The following is a 20,200-nucleotide window of genomic DNA, read 5'->3' as shown; positions in this document are numbered from 1 at the left end:
GAGAGGAAGGACCTGCTTAAGTGTCACCATGTGGAAGTGGTCTGATTGTATGTACAGGTTTAGTGGCCTGAGGTCTAGAATAGGCCTTCGAGAGCCGTCCTTTTTTGGGATAAGAAAGTATAGGGAGTAAACTCCCTTGTTTCGTTGATGTGGTGGAACTAGTTCTATTGCACTTTTTTGTAGGAGGGATATCACCTCATGCCTTAGGAGAAGCAAGTGTTCTTGCGACATTGGCCGCTGTTTGGGTGGTATGTTTGGGGGGGTAGATGTTAGTTCGAGACAGTAACCTGATTGAATTATTTGTTGCACCCACCTGTCTGATGGATTGTTGGTCCAGAGCGGAAGGAATTGTTGTAGTCTTTCCCCAACTGGAGTGGAATGTGGTGGGTAAGTGGAGGGAAGTCATTGGGCAGGGGTGGAGGGAGAGCGGGAGTTGTTAGTTTTGCCTCTGCCTTTGTTGTTGATGCCCCTTTAACCCCCTCTTTGGTAGTCCCTATTGTAAGTGGATTGTGTAGGGGCTTTGTAAGAAGTAGAGGGACAATCTGTGGAGTAGCCTCTGGTGTTACTTCTGTATGATGAGCGACGAAAGGAGCGTTTGGGAGCTTGCGACTGCAAGGCTCCCAAAGATTTTGCTGTGTCCGTATCTTTTTTCATTTTTTCAAGGGATACGTCCACATTAGGTCCAAATAAATGTTGCTCATCAACATTCTGCACTTCAGGTTTGAAACCTGAAATGCGTAGCCAGGCATGCCTACGCAAGAGGACATTGGTGTTTATCGCCCTTGACGCAGTATCTGATGCATCTAGGGCACAACAAATAGAGGTATTGGTAATAGTTTTACCTTCTTGTATAAGTTCATTGGCCCTATTTTTGTACTTGTGGTGAAGGTGCTGCATTATGGATTCTAACTCATCATAATGTGCCCTGTCATATCTTGCTAGTAGTGCCTGAGTATTGGCAATGCGCCATATGTTTGCGGCCTGTGACGCTGTTCTTTTGCCTGAGGTGTCAAGGAGCTTAGACTCTTTATCTGGTGGGGAAGCCTCAACTGATGTTTGGGAATTGGCTCTCTTGCGTGTGTTGGAGACTACAAGAGAGTCTAGTGGCACAGGCCCTTTAATGTAGGCTGGATCTGAGGGGACTGCCTTATATATTTTTTCGATTCAGGGGTTGATTATTTGAGCCCTAACTGGGTCTTTGAAGACTTCTGTCCCATGCTTGATGACCCTTTTAAGCATGGGTAAGGTTGTGGACCTTTGTGTGGTGTCAAAGGTGTCCATAAGGAAATCGTCCTCTACTGGATTAGTATGCATGTCAATCCCATGGTATTGGGCAGCCCTATGGACCAGCTGGTTAAAACCCATAGTGTCCTCTGGTGGGGAAGGCCTAGAGGGGTATATGTCATCTTGTGGCATATTAGGGTCGTCTAGGGTGCTAATATCATCCCAAGGGTCAGGTGAGCCATGAGGACTAGGATTATCTAGTGGGTCATTATGTGCACTACCCCCTGTGTCATCAGAGGTGTTACCCCCGTCATCATCCTCCTCTAATGGGGTAGGAGATGGTGTAGGGGAGTGATGGGGTAGGGCGGGAGGTTGAGAAGGAGTAAGAGGTGGAGGAGGAGAAGGTATCCTTAGAGGAGAGATTGCAATGTCCTTCTTAGGATGAGGAGCTGGTGCAGGCATGTCTAATGGTCGTTTTTTTAGAACTAAGAGTCAATCAACCAGTTTTGGGGTCCTTTACAAGAGTCTTCTGTGCAGGATCTGGATGAAAAAGTTCCTCTGTGGGAGGTAGATCCTTAGGTGCTGAGGTCTTTGGTTCCGTAGGCTAATTCGGCACCGAACCGGTAGCATCTTTTGGCTTAGAAACATGTTCTTTTGCAGTGTCTTTAGCTGGTGGAACGTGAGATTTTTTTCGGTTCCAGAGCTTTTTTCAGCTCCGAGCCATGGCAGTCGGGTGCTTTCGGTGGCAATTTTTTGCTCGGCTCTGAGTGTGGTTTTGGCGTCGAGGAGCCGGTGCCAGTCTTCGGCGCCAAATGCTTGGATGTGGAAGCAGCTGGCGTGGAGGAAGAAGATGGCTTCTTTTCGGTGGCGGTAGGTGTGTGCCGGCACCGGGGGTAGGCTGACTCGAGCCCGAGTCGCCTAAAGGCTTATTAGGCTTCTTTGCCGAGCTCGAAGGCGGGACATGAGAAGCAGTCTCTCGGTGTGCACCCGGGCGCGAGGGTGTGACCGAAGCCTTTTTGGAGTGATGTCCTCGACTTCTGATTCGTCGGCCTCGGAGTTGCTGTCGATACCATGCTCTTGCTCTTGTTCTGGCACGTCGACGCCCTCTTGGAAGATGTCTTCTGGGATCGAAGATGACGAGCGAGCCATTGTTCTTCGAGCTCGTCGGTCCCGGATCGTCTTCTTGGAGCGGAAGGAGGCACAAGTGGAACAGTCTCTGGCCTCGTGCTCCGGTGAGAGGCGAAGGTTGCACACCTCACGGGGATCGGTGTGGGGAAACTTCGACCCACATCGAGGACACTTCTTAAATGGCGTCCTTTCCGTGATCCAGAAGATGAGGGCTAGGTAGGCCCGAAAGCCTTCGTCGACGACCGGAATCGAAGACTTCGAAGTCGTGAAGAGTAGCGTCGATTGGAAACGCGCTCAAAACAATACCGTCGAAATCGGTGAGGAATGCGCGTCGAAGGAGAATCAGTTGAGAACCGGAGCGCAGGAAACACATCCGAGCCCGATGGCGGAAAAAAACAATCTGAGGATGGATCCGATGCCCATGCGCAATGTGATCCAAAGGAGGAGTCACCTATCCCGTGATTTCCAAAGATTTTCCAGGACAAAAACAACTGCAAACATCCGGGCCCAACACTAGGTGGCGATCTATGCACAGTGTGTAATCTGCAGCTCATACGCCTCGAACATGAATTTACATTTTTGCAGTTGGTCATGCTATAGGCGAAAAGGAGTGTCGCAATGAGCTGGATAGGGAAGGTGGGGCCTAGTGTGGATGGCTTGGTAAGAGAAATGTATGTGAGTGTGCGGTTGCATAAGAAGTATGCCTCTGGAAATGCAGACATGATAAGGTGGAGGACGACCTGCAGGCTTGGGGTGAGCTGCTGACTACCTTTCTGGGATAGGAGGCAGGATTTGCAGAATATTGCCTCTGAGGATGCTGTTGCACCTGCGGTGCCATGAGAGGAGAGTGTTGGGGTTAAAGGCCTGGGCGTAGTTCGCGGAGTTTTGCTACGCGGAACACGGCGAAGTTACAACAAACTCAGCGAAGTTCCGCGAGTGGTGGAGTGCAGTGTGACCTGCAGTTTGTGGTGGTATTTTAGCCGCTCGGGTAGAAATTCTACCCGAGCGGCAGCTCGTGCTTGCGAACTTACCGTTCACGATCGCGAGCGGGGGAAAAAACTCAGCTGCACATCGTGAAGCAGAGTTTTCTGCACTCCGCGATCTCTGCAGGGTGCGGAGTGCAGAAAACTTTGCAAACTCCGCGAACGGAGGGAAGCTCACCACCCAGGCATAGGTATGATACCTATGATTTTTTCTTCTGTGGGCACTGACCTGTGATCACTTCTTACTGCATGTCAAATGTTTGGAGATGACTGTAGTTTTTGTCTTTTTATTAATTGTATTACTGTTGTTACTCAGCTGTAAGCAGTAGAGGATGTCTTTAAAAATAGAAGATGCATGTCCAGGGTCAAATAAGGCTGGTTGATCCAGCTGGTAAAGACACAGATTACTCTTCTGGCGTCCTCGACTGTTTGACCGTAATCAGAAATGAACCACTGACGAGGACCTCATTGTGAACAGTAGATTTCTTGTTGGTGACATCATTGACAATGGTACCGTTGACATGGTTGAGGGTGTTGTTGACAAAGCTGGCAATGTTAGCTATGTTAATGATTCTTTAAAGTTAGACGTGTTGTCAAGGCACACACTCGTCAGAGGGACTCTCACTGCAAGGATTTTAAATGCACCTCAAAAGATAACTTGAGAAGCTTTTTTGAACTTCCTGACAGACCTCTTTACAGTATTTCGAGGAGGATCTATGAAGGGAGATGGTGGATTTTCCTGAGACGCATTTCTCAGGGGCATTAAGCCCTCAAAATGACGTACTGATGATTGTCTACATTCCTAGACACTAATTTGAGATGATTCCTCCTCCTCAGAGCATTGATTAGCGGCTTTCCTCTTCTGCAGCAAATGAAGCAACCGTTATACTAGGTTTTTGACGAAAAAGTTTAACATACGTTACAGTTTTAAGTTTTACGATGAGAATGAATAAAGTATGTACGTTCACCACGTGGGTCCTCAGCGAACAGTCTCTTCTTCCTACATGAGTCACTAAGTCTAAATAAGGCTTTCTTTGGTGAAACAAAGACTGTCCAAAAAAAAACTTCCCGCTTCAACAGATCAATTTCTTGAGTCACAGATGTATAGAGTGCCAAAGCAGCAGGAACTAAAGAATTACTGTATAAAAAAATGACCTGAGAAAGATCTCTGATCATCTCATGGTGTGAGGTACAAATCTAAGCTGCAGTCACCTCATTAGTTTAAGTTTGGGTCATCTTTAATGAGGTGGCTGTGCACCGAAGGGAGGGAAATGATTTTATTCTTTTCATAGGAATTTCTTAATATTGCTATTTTAATGGGACACCCAGCTCAATGACATGGAATGATTCAAGCATGTGAATTTATCAAAGATCTAAAGCTGCAGCATGTACAGGCAAAGAATTGGTTCTCTGCAAATGCGCAGGCACAAGAATAATCTCTGGCTTAATACTTCTTTCGTGCAATTTAGGACAGGTTTCAAAACCCTTCATGACCAAACCAAACACCACCTTGCATTGTACAATACCCTGAAAGTGTGGGGATCCTCAAATATTTGCTACCTATGTTGTTCTTCTTTATAGCATTCTGCTGCCCTTGGGGCTAGGTTCACATGTTACACAAAATAAAAGAGGAAAACAAAATTAGTGAGGCACAATGAGAGTGTCTGCAGAGAGCCCCAAACCTCTTCCTCTTAAACTAGCCACCAAGGCAGTTTCTGCACAGCTGATGGACATTTTGGTGTTTCTGCTACATGGGAGCTAATACTGTTAATGTGGTGCGCCCACCCTCTCTTTTTTAACTCAGATTGTGGCCAGTAAATACAAGGGCAGTATAAGACCCACCTTTTCTTCTCACCCTGCCCCATGCACGCAGCATATGAACTTCACTTCTTACCCAGACATGTGGGCAGTGTCTGCACAGGCATGGAGCCATGCTGGTTCCTAAGTGTCACGGAACAAATAAGTTGCACGAACAGTGGTGGCATCTCTTGATCCAGCAGGTCCTGCTCATTGAGCGAGTCCCCTCCCAGCACGCTGAAGGAGTCATCATCCTGGTTAACTGTGTTGGAATCAGACGGAGAGTCAATGTCCTGGAAATCAAGGTCTGATTTCTCGCGGTATTCCACTTCCAGGTCTGGATCGCTCTCTGTTGCTATGCAGCCCCCAGACATGTTACCTGCAGCAAGGAGTAATATATTAGCACAGCTTGGATCTAATAAGTGCCATTTCCTATTAGCAATTCTCAGCACAATTAACACCATTAACATGCAGAAATGAGCAATATGTTAGCGCAGCTTGGATTACAAGAGTTTCACTACCCACATGCAATCCTCACCACAATGAATATCATCAACATGCATCTGTGAGGACAACCCCAGCTCTCACATGAAGGCAAAAGGACTGATAGCACTGAACCTATAACTCTGTTTTCAAAACGTCCATGATCGCCCTTTCCCCAGTCAGTGAGTAAGGGTCCTACAGATCATGATCAGATCAAACCATTCATTGGCTTTCATATTCTAGGGTAGGCCTGCACTAAAACCTGCCTCAACGGAAGTGTCTCATATTTTTTTTTAAACTATGGGAAATCACCAGCCTGGCACAGGCACCAGCTTGGAAATTAAATCTTCTTAGGCATGCTTGCTGCTGGAAATCCATCTGCACAGGATACAAAACAGCATGGAAATGCATCACTTTCAACTGCTCACTCTCAGCTTCTGACGTTCAAGATGCACTCTGTAATGCGCTAATGACAGGGACAGTGAAATAAGGCAACGTAAACATGTGCCACATTATTTCTAATTACAATGTACAGGGTTGGATTACAGAATGAAATTCCAATAAGGAACAGTACTCAATTAATCAGCTTCAATGGGTCTTACGCAATCAATTTGCAAATACAAATTGAAGGAATTAATTGTTTGTAAGGCCCTCAAGGTCCTATGAATGGCCGGATGCTGACGATGCAGCAGGAAGATCCTTAATTTTTCTGAAGCTCTGTAGTCGTGAGCCTGGGCTTTACCATCTTCAGCGGCCATCTCTGTTTCAGACACATCAAGGTCGTCGCTGCACTTCCTGTCCATATGATCCTGGTGCGCCTCCTCCTGGGAAGTGAGAAGAAGAGACGGTAGATTAGCAAGTAGATCCTCGCAGTGCCCCACCACAGAGAGTTTTCCAACCATCACTGATGGGGTATGATCATCACTAGCTGGAGTAAACGCTGTTTCACAAGTTTTCAATTTTAGAACTAAAGCCATGGCTAAAAATTGAAAAGAAGATTATTAACTAAAAAGAAGGAAAGTATAGTATGACCAGCCATCAAGGCCAATGGTAGCCACTGTTCGTGTGCTGATGCTCAGTGTAAACAAATAAAATGACAACTGCCAATGGAGTGTAGTTAGCCCGTAACAGGCAACTAGAATTAAAACTGAGGAAGTCATCTACTTCAGCTGAGCACGAACGCCACCAAAAGGCTGTTTGAATTGCATTATTTATCAAGAGACAAAATAGCACCTGTAACAGCCACTATCAAAGGTTAGTCAAAGGGGACTTAGGTTGGAGCCGTTTCTCATCAGGTACCAGCCAAAAGTGATCAATCACTAACTAAGCATGATGAATTGACAATGAAAACATAGCTAACCCACTCCAAAGTACTTGTGGTTACCATATTTTCAAACAATCAAGAGTATTGGGTGAACAGTCAAATCATCGTCCTATGAAAAACAAGCAAAACTAAAGACTAACATTGAATCACTAAATGTACGTTTTCAAACAAGGACAAAGTCCCATCACCTGGCACAAAATTATACCACCAACTGACACCCAGTCATTCTTTTGAACCATAAATAGAAACGTGCAAGCAGACAAATAATTGATCATAAACAAAGCATAACCCACTGACCTCTTTCTTAGACGATGGCGGGCAGTAGAAGAAATAATGCGGATTCGAAGGCACGGTCTTGAAATGCAGTCGTCCAATCTCCAGAAATTTATCCTAGAGGAAAAGTGGTGAAAAGAGTGAAGCCAAGCAGGGTCCAGACAAGCATACAGTCTACACTGAACGAATGACTGTGAAATACAACAGCACATGAATAGTACGCAGAATAATGTAAATGGCATGGCAGAAAATAAAAAGCACACTACCAATTGCAATAGAAGCATAATATGAATAACACATTCTGAGGACATAACAATTCAACATGAACCTCACAACAATCAATCAATCAATCAAAGACATTTATAGAGCGCACTACTTACCCGTAGGGTCTCAAGGCGCTGGGGGGAGGGGGGTGCCGCTACTGCTCGAACAGCCAGGTCTTCAGCTTCTTCCTGAAGGAGAGGTGGTCTTGGGTCAGGCGCAGGTTGGTCGGGAGGGAGTTCCAGGTCTTGGCGGCCAGATAGGAGAAGGACCTTCCTCCTGTTGTCGCTCTTCGGATGCGGGGGACGGCAGCGAGGGCGTGGTTGGCTGATCGGAGGTGGCGTTTGGGAGCGTAGAAGTTGATACGGTTGTTGAGGTAGCTCGGGCCTTGGTTGTGTAGGGCTTTGTGTGCGTGGGTGAGGAGGCGGAAGGTGATTCTTTTGTTGACGGGGAGCCAATGCAGGTCTCTCAGATGTCCGGAGATGTGGCTGGTTCGTGGGATGTCGAGGATGAGTCTGGCTGAGGCGTTCTGGATCCGCTGGAGTCTCTTCTGGACCTTGGCGGTGGTACCGGCGTAGAGGGCGTTGCCGTAGTCCAGTCGACTGGTGACGAGGGCCTGGGTGACGGTCTTCCTGGTCTCGGTGGGGATCCACCAGAAGATCTTCCGTAGCATGCGTAGGATGTTGAAGCACGCCGAGGAGACGTTGTTGACTTGCCTGGTCATGGAGAGGGATGAGTCCAGGATGAAGCCCAGGTTGCGTGCGTGGTCCGTCGGTTTGGGTGCGGTGCCCAGGGCGGGAGGCCACCAGGAGTCATCCCAGGCGGAGGGCGATGAGCCCAGGATGAGGACCTCCGTCTTGTCTGAGTTCAGTTTCAGGCGGCTGGTCGTCATCCATTCGGCTACCTCTTTCATCCCTTCGTGCAGGTTGGCTCTGGCGGCGGCAGGGTCGTTGGTCAGGGAGAGTATCAGCTGGGTGTCGTCGGCGTAGGAGATTATGTTGAGGTCGTGTTGGCGTGCGATGGCCGCGAGGGGGCTCATGTAGACGTTGAAGAGGGTGGGGCTCAGCGAGGATCCTTGAGGGACGCCGCAGATGACTTCGGTGGCCTCTGACTTGTACGGTGGTAGGCGGACTCTCTGCGTTCTTCCGTCTAGGAAGGAGATGATCCATCCCAGAGCCTTCTCCTGGATTCCGACGTTTCTGAGGCGCTGTACTAGGGTGCGGTGGCAGACAGTGTCGAATGCCGCGGAGAGGTCTAGGAGGATGAGGGCCGCTGTTTCTCCGTTGTCCATCAGGGCTCGGATGTCATCGGTGGCGGCGATGAGGGCGGTCTCGGTGCTGTGGTTGGCTCGGAAGCCAGACTGTGAGGGGTCGAGGGAACCATTCGTCTCAAGGAAGGCTGCCAGCTGCTTGTTGACGGTCTTCTCGATGACTTTGGCTGGAAACGGGAGGAGCGAGATGGGGCGGTAATTCTTGAGTTCGGTGGGGTCCGCTGTGGGTTTCTTGAGTAGAGCGCTGAGTTCGGCGTGCTTCCAGCTCTCAGGGAAGGTGGCGGTGTCGAAGGATGTGTTGATGATGTCTCGCAGGTGGGGTGCGATGACAGCGTCGGCCTTGTTGAAGACGTGGTGAGGGCAGGGGTCGGTCGGAGATCCGGAGTGGACGGAGTTCATCGTGCGGACGGTGTCTTCGGTGCTGATCGGAGTCCAGGCGCGGAGGGTGGTGGTGGGGGGTGGTGGTTCGGTCGTGGTGTACGTTGGTTGGTTGTTGAAGCTGTTGTGTATGTCCGCGATCTTGTTGTGGAAGTATGAGGCGAGGGAGTTGCAGAGGTCTTGCGATGGGGTGATGTCGTTGTTTCCTGCGCTGGGGTTGGAAAGCTCTTTCACGATGTTGAAGAGTTCCTTGCAGTTGTGTGCGTTGTTGTCCAGCCGGTCCTTGAAGGCAGTTTTCTTGGCGGCGCGGATCATCTGGTGGTGCTTCCGGGTGGCAAGCTTGAAGGTGGTCCAGTTGTCCGGTGTTGGTTCCCTTATCCAGGCTTTCTCGATGGTTCGGCAGTTCTTCTTGGAGCTCTTGAGTTCGTCGGTGAACCATGGGGCTTTTTTGCTGCCGGGTCTGCTGGGCGGGGTCCTTAGCGGGGCGAGCTCGTCCGCGCAGTCGCCGATCCACTTCGTGAGGTTGTCGGCGGCCTGACTGGGGTTCGCTGAGCTGGCAGGAGGGTGCTGGCTCAGGGAGGTGGCGAGCTGGTCGGCTGTGATCTTGTTCCAGCTTCTGCGGGCAGCCTGTTGCTGGTGGTGGTGGGTCGTCGTTCTTTTGAAGGTGAAGTGGACGCAGCTGTGGTCCGTCCATTGGAGCTCTGTGGCGTGGCTGAAGGTGATGTCTGTGCTGGATGTGAAGACTGCGTCGAGTGTGTGTCCGGCGAGGTGGGTGGGGGTGGACACCAGCTGCTTGAGTCCAAGATTGGCGAGGTTGTCGAGCAGGGTGCTGGTGTTGCGGTCGTTGTTGTTTTCCAGGTGGAAGTTGAGGTCCCCCAGGAGGATGTAGTCAGCGGAGGGGAGGGCATGCGGGCTGATGAAGTCGGCGATGTCCTCGCTGAATAGGGTGCGTGGTCCTGGAGGTCGGTAGATCAGGGTGCCTCTGAGGGTGGTCTTCGGGTCGGTGTGGATCTGGAAATGCAGGTGTTCGGCGGTGGTAAGGGTGTTGTCGGTGCTGGTCGTGATACGGAGGGTGTTCCTGTGGATGATGGCGATGCCTCCTCCCATCTGGTTGGCGGTGCGATCCCTCCGGGTGATCTTGTAGCCCTCTGGGATGGCGATGGCGATGTCCGGGAGCTGAAGAGGCGTTCATCCAGGTCTCTGTGAGGAAGGCAACGTCAGGAGCTGTGGTGTCGAGGAGGTTCCAGAGTTCGATGGCGTGTCTGTGGACGGAGCGGGTGTTGAGCAGGATGCACTTGAGGTGGGTGCTGCTGGTGTAAGACTTGGCGGGTGCTGGTGCGAGGCAGGTCCGGATGCAGGTGAACTTGCAGGCGTTGCAGCTGAAGGGTCCGTGGGTGCGTCGTGGTGTGGCTTGGTAGCATCCTGGGGGTCGACCGGCGTTGAGTGCGCAGAGGGTGGCGGCGGTGTACGTCAGGCGGGTCGGTCGGGGTCGTCGAGGGCCAGGGGTCCTGGCACTGGGCGCGGTCCAGGCGCGGACGGGCGCAGACGGGCTTACCTTTGGCGCGCCTTCGGCGCACAATCGGCGCGCCCGCTGCGCGTGATCGCTGCGCGTTCGCACGGTCGCCATATATGGCGAAGTGCGTGGGTGGGCGGAGCAGCTGGGAGGCGGGAGCGGGGAGGGTACAGAAAGAAAAAGGGGCGGGGTCAGTGGTGGTGGCGGGAAGCGGGAGCGGGGAGGGATGAGACGGCGGCTGAAAACTAAGGCTAAACAGGCAGAAATGGGGGGACAAAAGTGCAATTTAAACAACAAAAACTAATCAGAGACACAATACAGGCAGATACAGTGAAACAGAGCAAGAAGCGAGCACAGACCACGCCGCTCGATGTCAGGGGGCGTGGTCACGCGGCGGAGCCTGGGCAGCGAGGCAGAAGGCGGGGAAGCACTGCAGAAGTAGGTGGCCGTGCGGCGCGGGGGTGTCCCAGAACTGGGTCACACTCACCTGCGTCGCACGGTCGCCATATATGGCCAAGTGCGCGGGTGGGCGGAGCAGCTGGGAGGCGGGAGCGGGGAGGGTACAGAAAGAAAAAGGGGCGGGGTCAGTGGTGGTGGCGGGAAGCGGGAGCGGGGAGGGATGAGACGGCGGCTGAAAACTAAGGCTAAACAGGCAGAAATGGGGGGACAAAAGTGCAATTTAAACAACAAAAACTAATCAGAGACACAATACAGGCAGATACAGTGAAACAGAGCAAGAAGCGAGCACAGACCACGCCGCTCGATGTCAAGGGGCGTGGTCACGCGGCGGAGCCTGGGCAGCGAGGCAGAAGGCGGGGAAGCACTGCAGCAGCTGGTGGCCGTGCGGCGCGGGGGTGTCCCAGAATGTCAGCACCTTGACTGTAGAAGTTACTGGATGGCATTTGCATAAACAGGAGACAAATACTTAAGGGAATTAAGCTGAAGCAGACTAAGACTGCAGATGACAAAACGCTAAAACCTAAAAAGGCTGAATGATTATATCTTGCGGAGATAGCTCCAACTGGGTTGCGTGTGCAACTTTGGAGTGGGAGTGGCATCATCATATACATATATTAAATCAGGTATGTATCTGTAACAATGGTTTTGAAAATTGATAAGAGTGACATGCTGTGAATTCTCCCACAACCTAATGATTGACATCAACTATACACCCACAAAAACTCAATATATTTTAGATTTTTTTGCATTAATTCTCCTTCTACCTCGGGAGGTGGGAGGGCACGTGTGAATCTAGAAGAGTTTCATTCTGCAAAACCATTGATCCAGGCAAGGATTCTTCTGGAGCATGGAATCTCTTCTAGGTTCTAGCATTTGTTAAGTGCACTACATATCCGTGAGGGTCTCAAGGCGCTGAAAGGAGGGAGAGGGGGTTGGAGTGCTGCTACTGTTTGAAGAGCCAGGTCCTGAGGAGTTTTCTGAAGGTCAGTAGGTCTTGGGTCTGCCGTAGGCGGATGGGAAGGGTGTTCCATGTCTTTGCGGCGATGTGGGAGAAAGTTCTGCAGCCGGCGGTCACTCTTCGGATGCGGTGGAGAGGGCGCAGTCTGTGGATCGGAGGTGGCGCGTGGGGGTGTAGAAGCTGAGACGGCTGTTGAGGTACGTTGGTCCGGAGTTGTGGAGTGCCTTGTGTGTGTGGGTGAGGAGCTTGAAGGTTATCCTCTTGTTGACCGGGAGCCAGTGCAGGTCGCTCAGGTGGGGTGTGATGTGCCTGTGGCGAGGGATGTCGAGGATCAGGCATGTGGAGGCGTTCTGGATGCGTTGAAGCCGTTTCAGGAGTTTGGCCGAGGCTCCTGCGAAGAGGGCGTTTCCATAGTCCAGTCTGCTGCTGACGAGGGCCTGGGTGACCATCCTTCTCGTTTCTGTGGAGATCTACTTGTAGATCCTGCGGAGCATGCGGAGGGTGTTGAAGCAGGAGGAAGAGACGGAGTTGACCTGCTTTGACATAGAGAGGGTCGAGTCGAGGATGAACCCCTAGGTTGCGTGCATGGTCGGTGGGTTTTGGAGCTGTTCCTAGTGCAGTCTGCCACCAGGAGTCATCGCAGGCCGAGGGGGTGGATCTGAGGATGAGGACCTCTGTCTTGTCCGAGTTCAGCTCCAGTCGGCTGTTCATCATCCATTTGGCGTCGGCCTTCATTCCTTCGTGGAGGTTAGTTTTGGCAGTGTGGGGGTCCTCGGTGTGGGAGAGGATGAGCTGGGTGTCATCGGCGTAGGAGATGATGTTGAGGTTGTGCAGTCGGACGATGCGGGCGAGTTGTGCCATGTAGATGTTGAACAGCATTGGGCTGAGAGATGAGCCCTGGGGTACGCCGCAGATGATCTCAGTGGCTTCGGAGCGGAAGAGGGGGAGGCGGACATTCTGGGTTCTGCCGGAGAGGAAGGAGGTGGTCCAGTCGAGGGCCTTTTCTTGGATTCCGGCGTCGTAGAGGGGTGTTCGTAGTATGCGGTGGCAGATCGTGTCGAAGGCGGCTGACAGGTCCAGGAGGATGAGGGCCGCGGTTTCTCCGTTGTCTAGCAGGGTCATGATGTCGTTGGTGGCGGCGATGAGGGCAGTTTCGGTGTTGTGGTTACTGCAGAACCCGGACTGGGACGGGTCTAGGATGCTGTTCTCCTCGAGGAATCTGGTCAGTTGTTTGTTGACGGCCTTCTCGATGACCTTCGCTGAGAACGGGAGCAGGGAGATGGGTCGGAAGTTCTTGGGGTCCTTGGGGTTGGCCTTGGGTTTCTTGAGTAAGGGGTTGATCTCGGCGTGCTTCCAGCTCTCCGGGAAGGTCGCTGGGAAGGGCATGGGTCTGACGGGGATCCGGAGTGGATGGTGTTCGTGATCTTGATGGTTTTGTCGTCGTTGATGTTGGTCCAGGAGAGCAGACGGTTGGTGCAGATGGTGGTCGCGGGGGCCTCAGTGGTTGCCGGGGCGGTTGCGGCGTTGAAGCGGTCGTGGATGTCTGCGATCTTGCGGTGGAAGGACCAGCAAGTCGCACAGGTCTTGCGAAGGTGGGATGGCGTTGGAGCTGGGGTTGGAGAGTTCCTTCACAATGTTGAAGAGCTATTTGCTGTTGTGTGCGTTGTTGTCTAGGCGGTTTTAGGAGGAGACCCTTTTGCGGATCTTATGAGGTTGCGGTGTCTGCGGGTGGCGTTCTTGTGGGCTGCGTAGCTTTCGGTGTTTGTTCACGGATCCAGTTCTTCTCCAGCTTTCTGCAGGTTTGCTTGGAGGCCTGGTGGTCTTCGGTGAACCAGCTTGCTTTCTTGCTGGTGTGGCTGTTGGAGGGTTTCTTGAGCGGGGCGAGGGTGGTGGCGCAGTCGTCGATCCACTGTCTAATGTTGCCAGCGGCATCGGGCGGGTCTGTGGGTGGGCTTCGGGCGAGAGTGATGGAGAGCTGGTCTTCGGTGACTTCGGTGTATAGGTTATGTATCGGAATACTCTACCATGGGTGGTGCGTGTTAGAAAGCTAATGGCAAATTCATTTTTTAAACCTGCCTGGCCTGCCTACTATGTCTTCCTTTCAAACTTGAACCCTCGCACAATGTTGTATGTGGTGTGTGAGGCTGTCCATGTTAAGTATGCACAAATATTGTTTACGGAAACACTACTAGTGGAAGATAAGGTTGCTCTGTTATTCCTACTAAGTTCTTGTTTGCGATTTTACGAGTCATTTATTTAGTCGGTACTATTCATCTTGAGACTGCATTTTGATTAATGTTTCCCTTATCATTTGTGGAAGATGTGCAACAAAAAACTGTTCTGTTTTTCAATTTTTTGTTTCTTTAACACTGTTCACATTTGCTCTCCTTATAGTATGCAGCACTCTTCCCGCTGATGTTTTAGGTCTTTGGAATAACGAAGGCAGCGTAATATCAGATCTATTTCCAAAGTAGCAAGGATTTTGGATGTGTTCTTATAACCACGTTTCATGTATTTTTTAGGTAGGGTTCTTCTACAAATAATGCTGGTAGTTCACTAACTCTTCTTAAGGATGTAATACATACCAGAAAAGTAAGTCTAGAAGAAAGTATTTTTTCAATACTAGGTTATGTATTGGTTTTGCTGCTCCTACGGCCGTGGAGCCAGCAAGTGCGAGCTCATCAATTGAAATGAATATGCTACTTACCAGTATGCAGCTGTTCTTGGCATGTAGGGCTGCTAACATTCATATCTATAGCATAGATCGCCGCCTAGTGTTGGGTCCGGATGATTGCACGTTGTTGTCCTGGAAGAGTCTTCGAAGTATCACGAGATAGGTGGCTCCTCCCCTGGACTACAGTGCGCATGGGCATCGACTCCATCCCCAGATTGTTTTAGCCATTGTGGCAAAGATGGAGTGTAATAGCGTAAGCGATGTCCATGCGAATGGTGGAATGCAAGAAAAGTCTGCAGCCACTACGGGCGCCGGGGAGGAGGGCGGGCGATATGAATGTTAGCAGCCCTACATGCCAAGAACAGATGCATACTGGTAAGTAGCATATTCAGTTCGAGGCATGTGGGCTGCTAAATTCATATCTATAGCATAGAATACATAGCAGTCCCTCCGTTAACGGCGGCCGCCCGTGCCAGCTGCAGAAGTTTGAAAAAGTATTTTAAGAACAGCCTGCCCTACAGCTGCCTGCTGTTTGGAATGCACATCTACACAGTAATGTTTGGTAAACGTATGTGGTGTAGACCATGTGGCTGCTCTACAAATGTCTTCCAAAGGGATGTTACCGAGGAATGCCATGGAGGCCCCCAACGTGCGTGTGGTGTGTGCCCTGGGGGGGACCGTTAAAGTGCGCTTAGCTTTCTGATAGCAAATCTGAATACACTTAACGATCCACCTGGCTATTCCTGCTTTGGAAATGGGGTTGCCTTTGTGCTGGGCTGAGAAGGCAACAAAAAGCTGTTGAGTATTCCTAAAATCTTTCGTTCTGTCAATGTAGTACATTAACGCCCTTTTGACGTCTAGCGTGTGGAGCATTCTTTCTGCTACTGTTTCTGGTTTGGGAAAGAATGCGGGCAGTTCAATGGTTTGATTGACATGAAACTGCGACACCACCTTAGGATGAAACTTGGGGTTAGTGCGGAGCACCACCCTGTTTGAATGAATTTGTATAAATGGCTCTTGTATCGTGAGCGCCTGTAGCTCACTAACACGTCTAAGAGGCGTGATGGCAATGAGAAAAGCCACTTTCCATGTCAAGAATTGAATCTCACATGAATGTAGAGGCTCAAAAGGTGGGCCCATCAACCTGGTGAGGACCACATTAAGGTTCCATACAGGAGCTGGCGGGGTCCTGGGAGGAATGACCCGTTTCAACCCTTCCAGGAACGCTTTGATGGCAGGCACCCTGAAAACAGAGAGATGCTGCCTGTTTTGAAGATAAGCCGCTATGGCGGATAAGTGTATCCGAATGGTAGCATATGCTAGATTGCATTTGTAAAGATGTAACAAATAGCAGATGATGTTAGGAATGGATGCATCTAGCGGGTTGATATTGTGGTCTGTACAGTAAATGACAAACCGCTTCCATTTTGCTGCATAGCAGGCTCTGGTAGTGGGCTTCCTTGCCTCCCGTATGATGTCCATGCATTCGGGAGGTAAATTAAGGTAGCCAAACTCTAAGACTTCAGGAGCCAGATCGCCAGATTGAGCTGTTGGGATTTGGATGCTGAATGTCGCCATGGTTCTGCATCAAAAGCCTGGGAGAGTTCCAGAAACGTGGTGTACCATGGTTGGCGTGCCCATGTTGGAGCAACCAGGATGAGCGTCATCGAGTGTTGCTTTAGCTTTCTTGCCACCAGCGGAATGAGAGGTGCTGGGGGAAAAGCGTACGCAAATTTGCCTGACCAGTTCATCCATATCGCATTGCCCTGCGACTGTGGGTGAGGGAACCTGGCGGCAAAGCTTTGGCATTTTGCGTTTTCCCTCGTGGCAAACAGGTCTATCTCTGGATGACCCCACTGCTGAAAGTACGGGCGGAGTACTGATGGGTGTAGCTCCCACTCATGCATCTGGTGGCTGTACCTGCTGAGCAGATCCGCCATCTGATTGTCCTCGCCCGGGAGGTGTTCCGCCATGAGGAAGATGTTCCTCTGAATGGCCCACTTCCACATGCTCTGAGCCAGATGAGACAACTGTGGAGAGTGTGTACCTCCCTGCTTTTGGATGTAGTACATGGCCGTCATGTTGTCCGTCCGGATCAACACGACCATGTTGCACAGATGTACTTTGAAGGACTTGAGTGCCATGAAGATTGCCATCAGTTCTAGGTAGTTGATGTGCATCTTCTGTTGTTGCGTTGTCCATAGTCCCTGCACCGTGTAGTGGAGCACATGAGCTCCCCATCCCTGGAGAGATGCGTCCGTCGTCAGGATAATCTGTGGCACAGGCTCTTGGAACGGTCGGCCCTTGCAAAGGTTGTGTGGATTCCACCAATGCAGAGAGTTGTATGCTCGACCGGTCACCAACACTAGGTCTTTCAACTGTCCTCAAGCCTGAGTCCACTGATGTGCCAAGCATTCCTGGAGCGGACGCATATGCAACCGTGCGTGCGGGACTATGAAGATGCAGGAGGCCATCATGCCTATCAACTGCATGAACACTCTCGCTGGAAGGGAGCATTGCGGACTGAACCTCTGGATGAGCGACTGGATGTTGTCGATCCTCGCTGGGTTTGGCTGAGCTGTGGCAGCCAGCGTATTTATCGTCGCGCCCAAATACTGCCGCACATGGGCTGGCAGAAGGTGCGACTTTGGATAGTTTAGAGAAAATCCCAGACTGTGAAGGAGGTGAATGGTGTGGGACATGTGTGCGGCGCACTGTTGTGCAGACTTGGCCTGAACGAGCCAGTCGTCCAGGTAAGGGTAGACATGTATGTTCTGTCTCCTGAGGTGCGCCGCAACTGTCGCCAGACATTTCGTGAACACTCTGGGGGCAGTGGTCACTCCGAAGGGTAGTACCTTGAATTGGTAATGCCTGTTTTGGATGGTGAACCTGAGATATTTCCTGTGGGATGGGTGGAGTGGTATGTGAAAGTAAGCATCCTTGAGGTCCAAGGTTGCCAGGAAGTCTCCCTGGTTTAACAATGGAAGAACCTGCTGCAGTGTCAACATGTGGAAGTGTTCTGAAAGAATGAAGAGGTTCAGAGGCCTGAGGTCCAGAATGGGTCTGAGTGAGCCGTCCTTCTTTGGGATTAAGAAGTACAGGGAATACACCCCTGTGCCTTCTTCCACTGGCACGAGCTCGATTGCGCTTTTTTGCAGCATGACGAGCACCTCCTGCTGCAATAAGTGCAAATGCTCTGCTGACATAGGACGGTGTTTTGGTGGTATGTTGGGTGGAGTGGACGTTAACTCCAAACAATAGCCGTACTGGATAAGTTTCCTTACCCACCTGTCTGTGGTGATGGACTTCCAGACCGGCAGGAACTGTTGGAGTCTCCCCCCGACAGGTGTTGGATGGTCGGGGGGGAAGTGACAGGAAGTCACTGTTTGTTGGTGGCGGAGGAACGGGAGCTGTTGTTGCCTCTGCCTCTGCCCTTGGCGCTGTTTCCCCGGTAACCTCCTCTACCCTGCTTGGGGTACGAGGATTGCGCCCCACCTTTATTGAATGGCGTTTGCTGTGCCAAGTGTCCTCTGGTAACACCTCGATTGCCTGAGCGACGAAAAGTGTTCCCTCTGAACTGCTGAGACTGGAGAGCACCCATGGATTTGGCCGTCTCAGTATCTTTTTTGATTTTCTCGAGGGTGGTGTCAACCTCTGGCTCAAATAACCTGTCTGGATTAACGGGCTGGTTCAGGATAGTAGTCTGTATCTCTGGCTTGAACCCTGAGATGCGGAGCCATGCTTGACGCCTCAACATCACGCTAGTGTTGATCGCTCTCGCTGCCGTGTCCGCAACGTCGAGCGCACATTTTATCGCAGCGTTGGAGATGAGCTTGCCCTCTTGTATAAGCATCTCAGCTCCCTCTTTAAACTGGTCTGGAAGGTGTTGTAACAGCTGTTCTAGGGTGTCATAGTGTGCCCTATCGTATCTGGCCAACAGAGCCTGCGTGTTTGAGATGCGCCAGATGTTGGCTGCCTGAGCCGCTACCCTCTTCCCCGATGCCTCCAGCACTTTTGACTCTTTGTCCGGGGGAGGAGCTTCACCCGTTGTTTGGGAGTTCGCACTCTTGCGGGCATTAGAGACCACCAAAGAGTCTAAAGGCAACTGACCCGTATGTAAGTTGGGTCGCCAGGTGCGGGTCTGTATTTCTTCTCTATTCTGGGGTTGACAACCCTTGCTCTCGTGGGTTCTTTGAAGATGTCTGCGGCATGCTTAAGGACCCCTTTCAGCATAGGAAGAGTTTTCACAGTTTTTTCTGCAGCAGAGAAAGTGTCAAATAGAAAATCAACGTCCACGGGGTCAGCCTGCATTTCCACCTTATGGTTTGTAGCTGCCCGTTCAATCAAGGCATTAAATGCCGCAGAGTATTCAGTGGGAGATGTTTTCACACTATAAACCTGAGGGTCATGGACAGCCTGCTGGTCCCCTTGATCCCCAGTGTCCATCCACGAGTCCTGTTGCTCATCAGGGTCCGTGTTTGCTGGAAAATTATACTCCTCATCTTGCTCACCCTCATCTCCATTTGAGCAAGTGGGTGAAGGTGTTGCACTCCTTCGAGGTTGTGGAATAAAGTGTTCAACAAGTACTGGTGTTTCTGGTGCCGTTTTTTTCCGCTTCAGAGGAATTACAAACGACTCCAGAGGCTGTGATGTAATTTTCCTCTTGTAGAGCGTGAGTTTTCCCGATGAAATACGCCGACTGTTCCTCTAGTAAAGGTTGTCGATGACCTAAACTTCCACTCGGGTGAGTTTGCTTCGACACTTCAGAGTCCTTGGGCACCAACCGTGGTGCAAAGGCCTTTGGCGCCACCTTAGGCGGTAGAGTGTAGAGGATCGGCATGGAAGTCTGCTTTTGCGGGGCCATCGGCGCTGGTACCGAAGGCGCATTCGGCTCCGACGTCGACGCCTCGTCCCGTATCCGCTTGAGGGAGTCCGAGACTTGCTTCGTAAAGGAAGCGGATGGTTTCGTCGACCCGACCGATGACCGCGGTCCACCCTTAGGGGAAGACCCGAGCGTCGATGACTTCCGTTTGGCCGCCTGAGGCTCAGGCGTTTCTTTGACAACTGCGCTTCGCGCCCCTTTCGCGGCCGCAGGCGTGGACGCCGATGGCTTCGGATCGGCAGCCTTTGCCTTCTGTAACGGCACTCCAGACTTCGGCTCGGTGCCCTTTGCCGACTTCGTCTCGACGGCCCTTTTGCCTTTTGGCTCGGTAGCCTTGCCCGCTGCAGGCTCGACAGTCTTCTTCGACTTCGACTCGACCACCTTGCTCGACACCTGCACGACGACCGTCTTCGAGCTTGGCTCCTTGACCACTTTCGGCACCTTTGCCTGGTCGACAGCCTTTGTAGACTTTGAGGCCTCCGAAGACGACGGCATCGATGGGGGAGCAGACGTCTTCGGTTTCGATGGCGCATCGTCCATCTTTGTTTTCGTCGATACCGATGGTTTCTGTTTCGGTTTCGATTTTGTTAATG

General features: G+C 51.2%; 1 protein-coding gene across 7 annotated transcripts in view; it reads right to left on the bottom strand.

Moving 5' to 3' along the window:
• Positions 1-20,200, bottom strand: part of SZT2 (SZT2 subunit of KICSTOR complex) — an 804,663-nt gene that overhangs the window by 472,787 nt on the left and 311,676 nt on the right. For all 7 annotated transcript variants that reach the window (XM_078659317.1, XM_078659363.1, XM_078659315.1 and 4 more), the window contains 3 exons: positions 7,237-7,329; positions 6,358-6,439; positions 5,230-5,511 (listed from right to left, as the gene is read on the bottom strand). In XM_078659317.1, the coding sequence (XP_078515443.1) occupies positions 5,230-5,511; positions 6,358-6,439; positions 7,237-7,329 (457 nt within the window). The remainder of the gene's footprint in view (positions 1-5,229; positions 5,512-6,357; positions 6,440-7,236; positions 7,330-20,200) is intronic.

This window comes from Lissotriton helveticus, chromosome 1_1 (genome assembly GCF_964261635.1).
Source record: "Lissotriton helveticus chromosome 1_1, aLisHel1.1, whole genome shotgun sequence".
Taxonomy (NCBI): Eukaryota; Metazoa; Chordata; class Amphibia; order Caudata; family Salamandridae; genus Lissotriton; species Lissotriton helveticus.
Note: the sequence above shows the minus strand (reverse complement) of the source record. Positions and strands in the feature narration are given on the sequence as shown.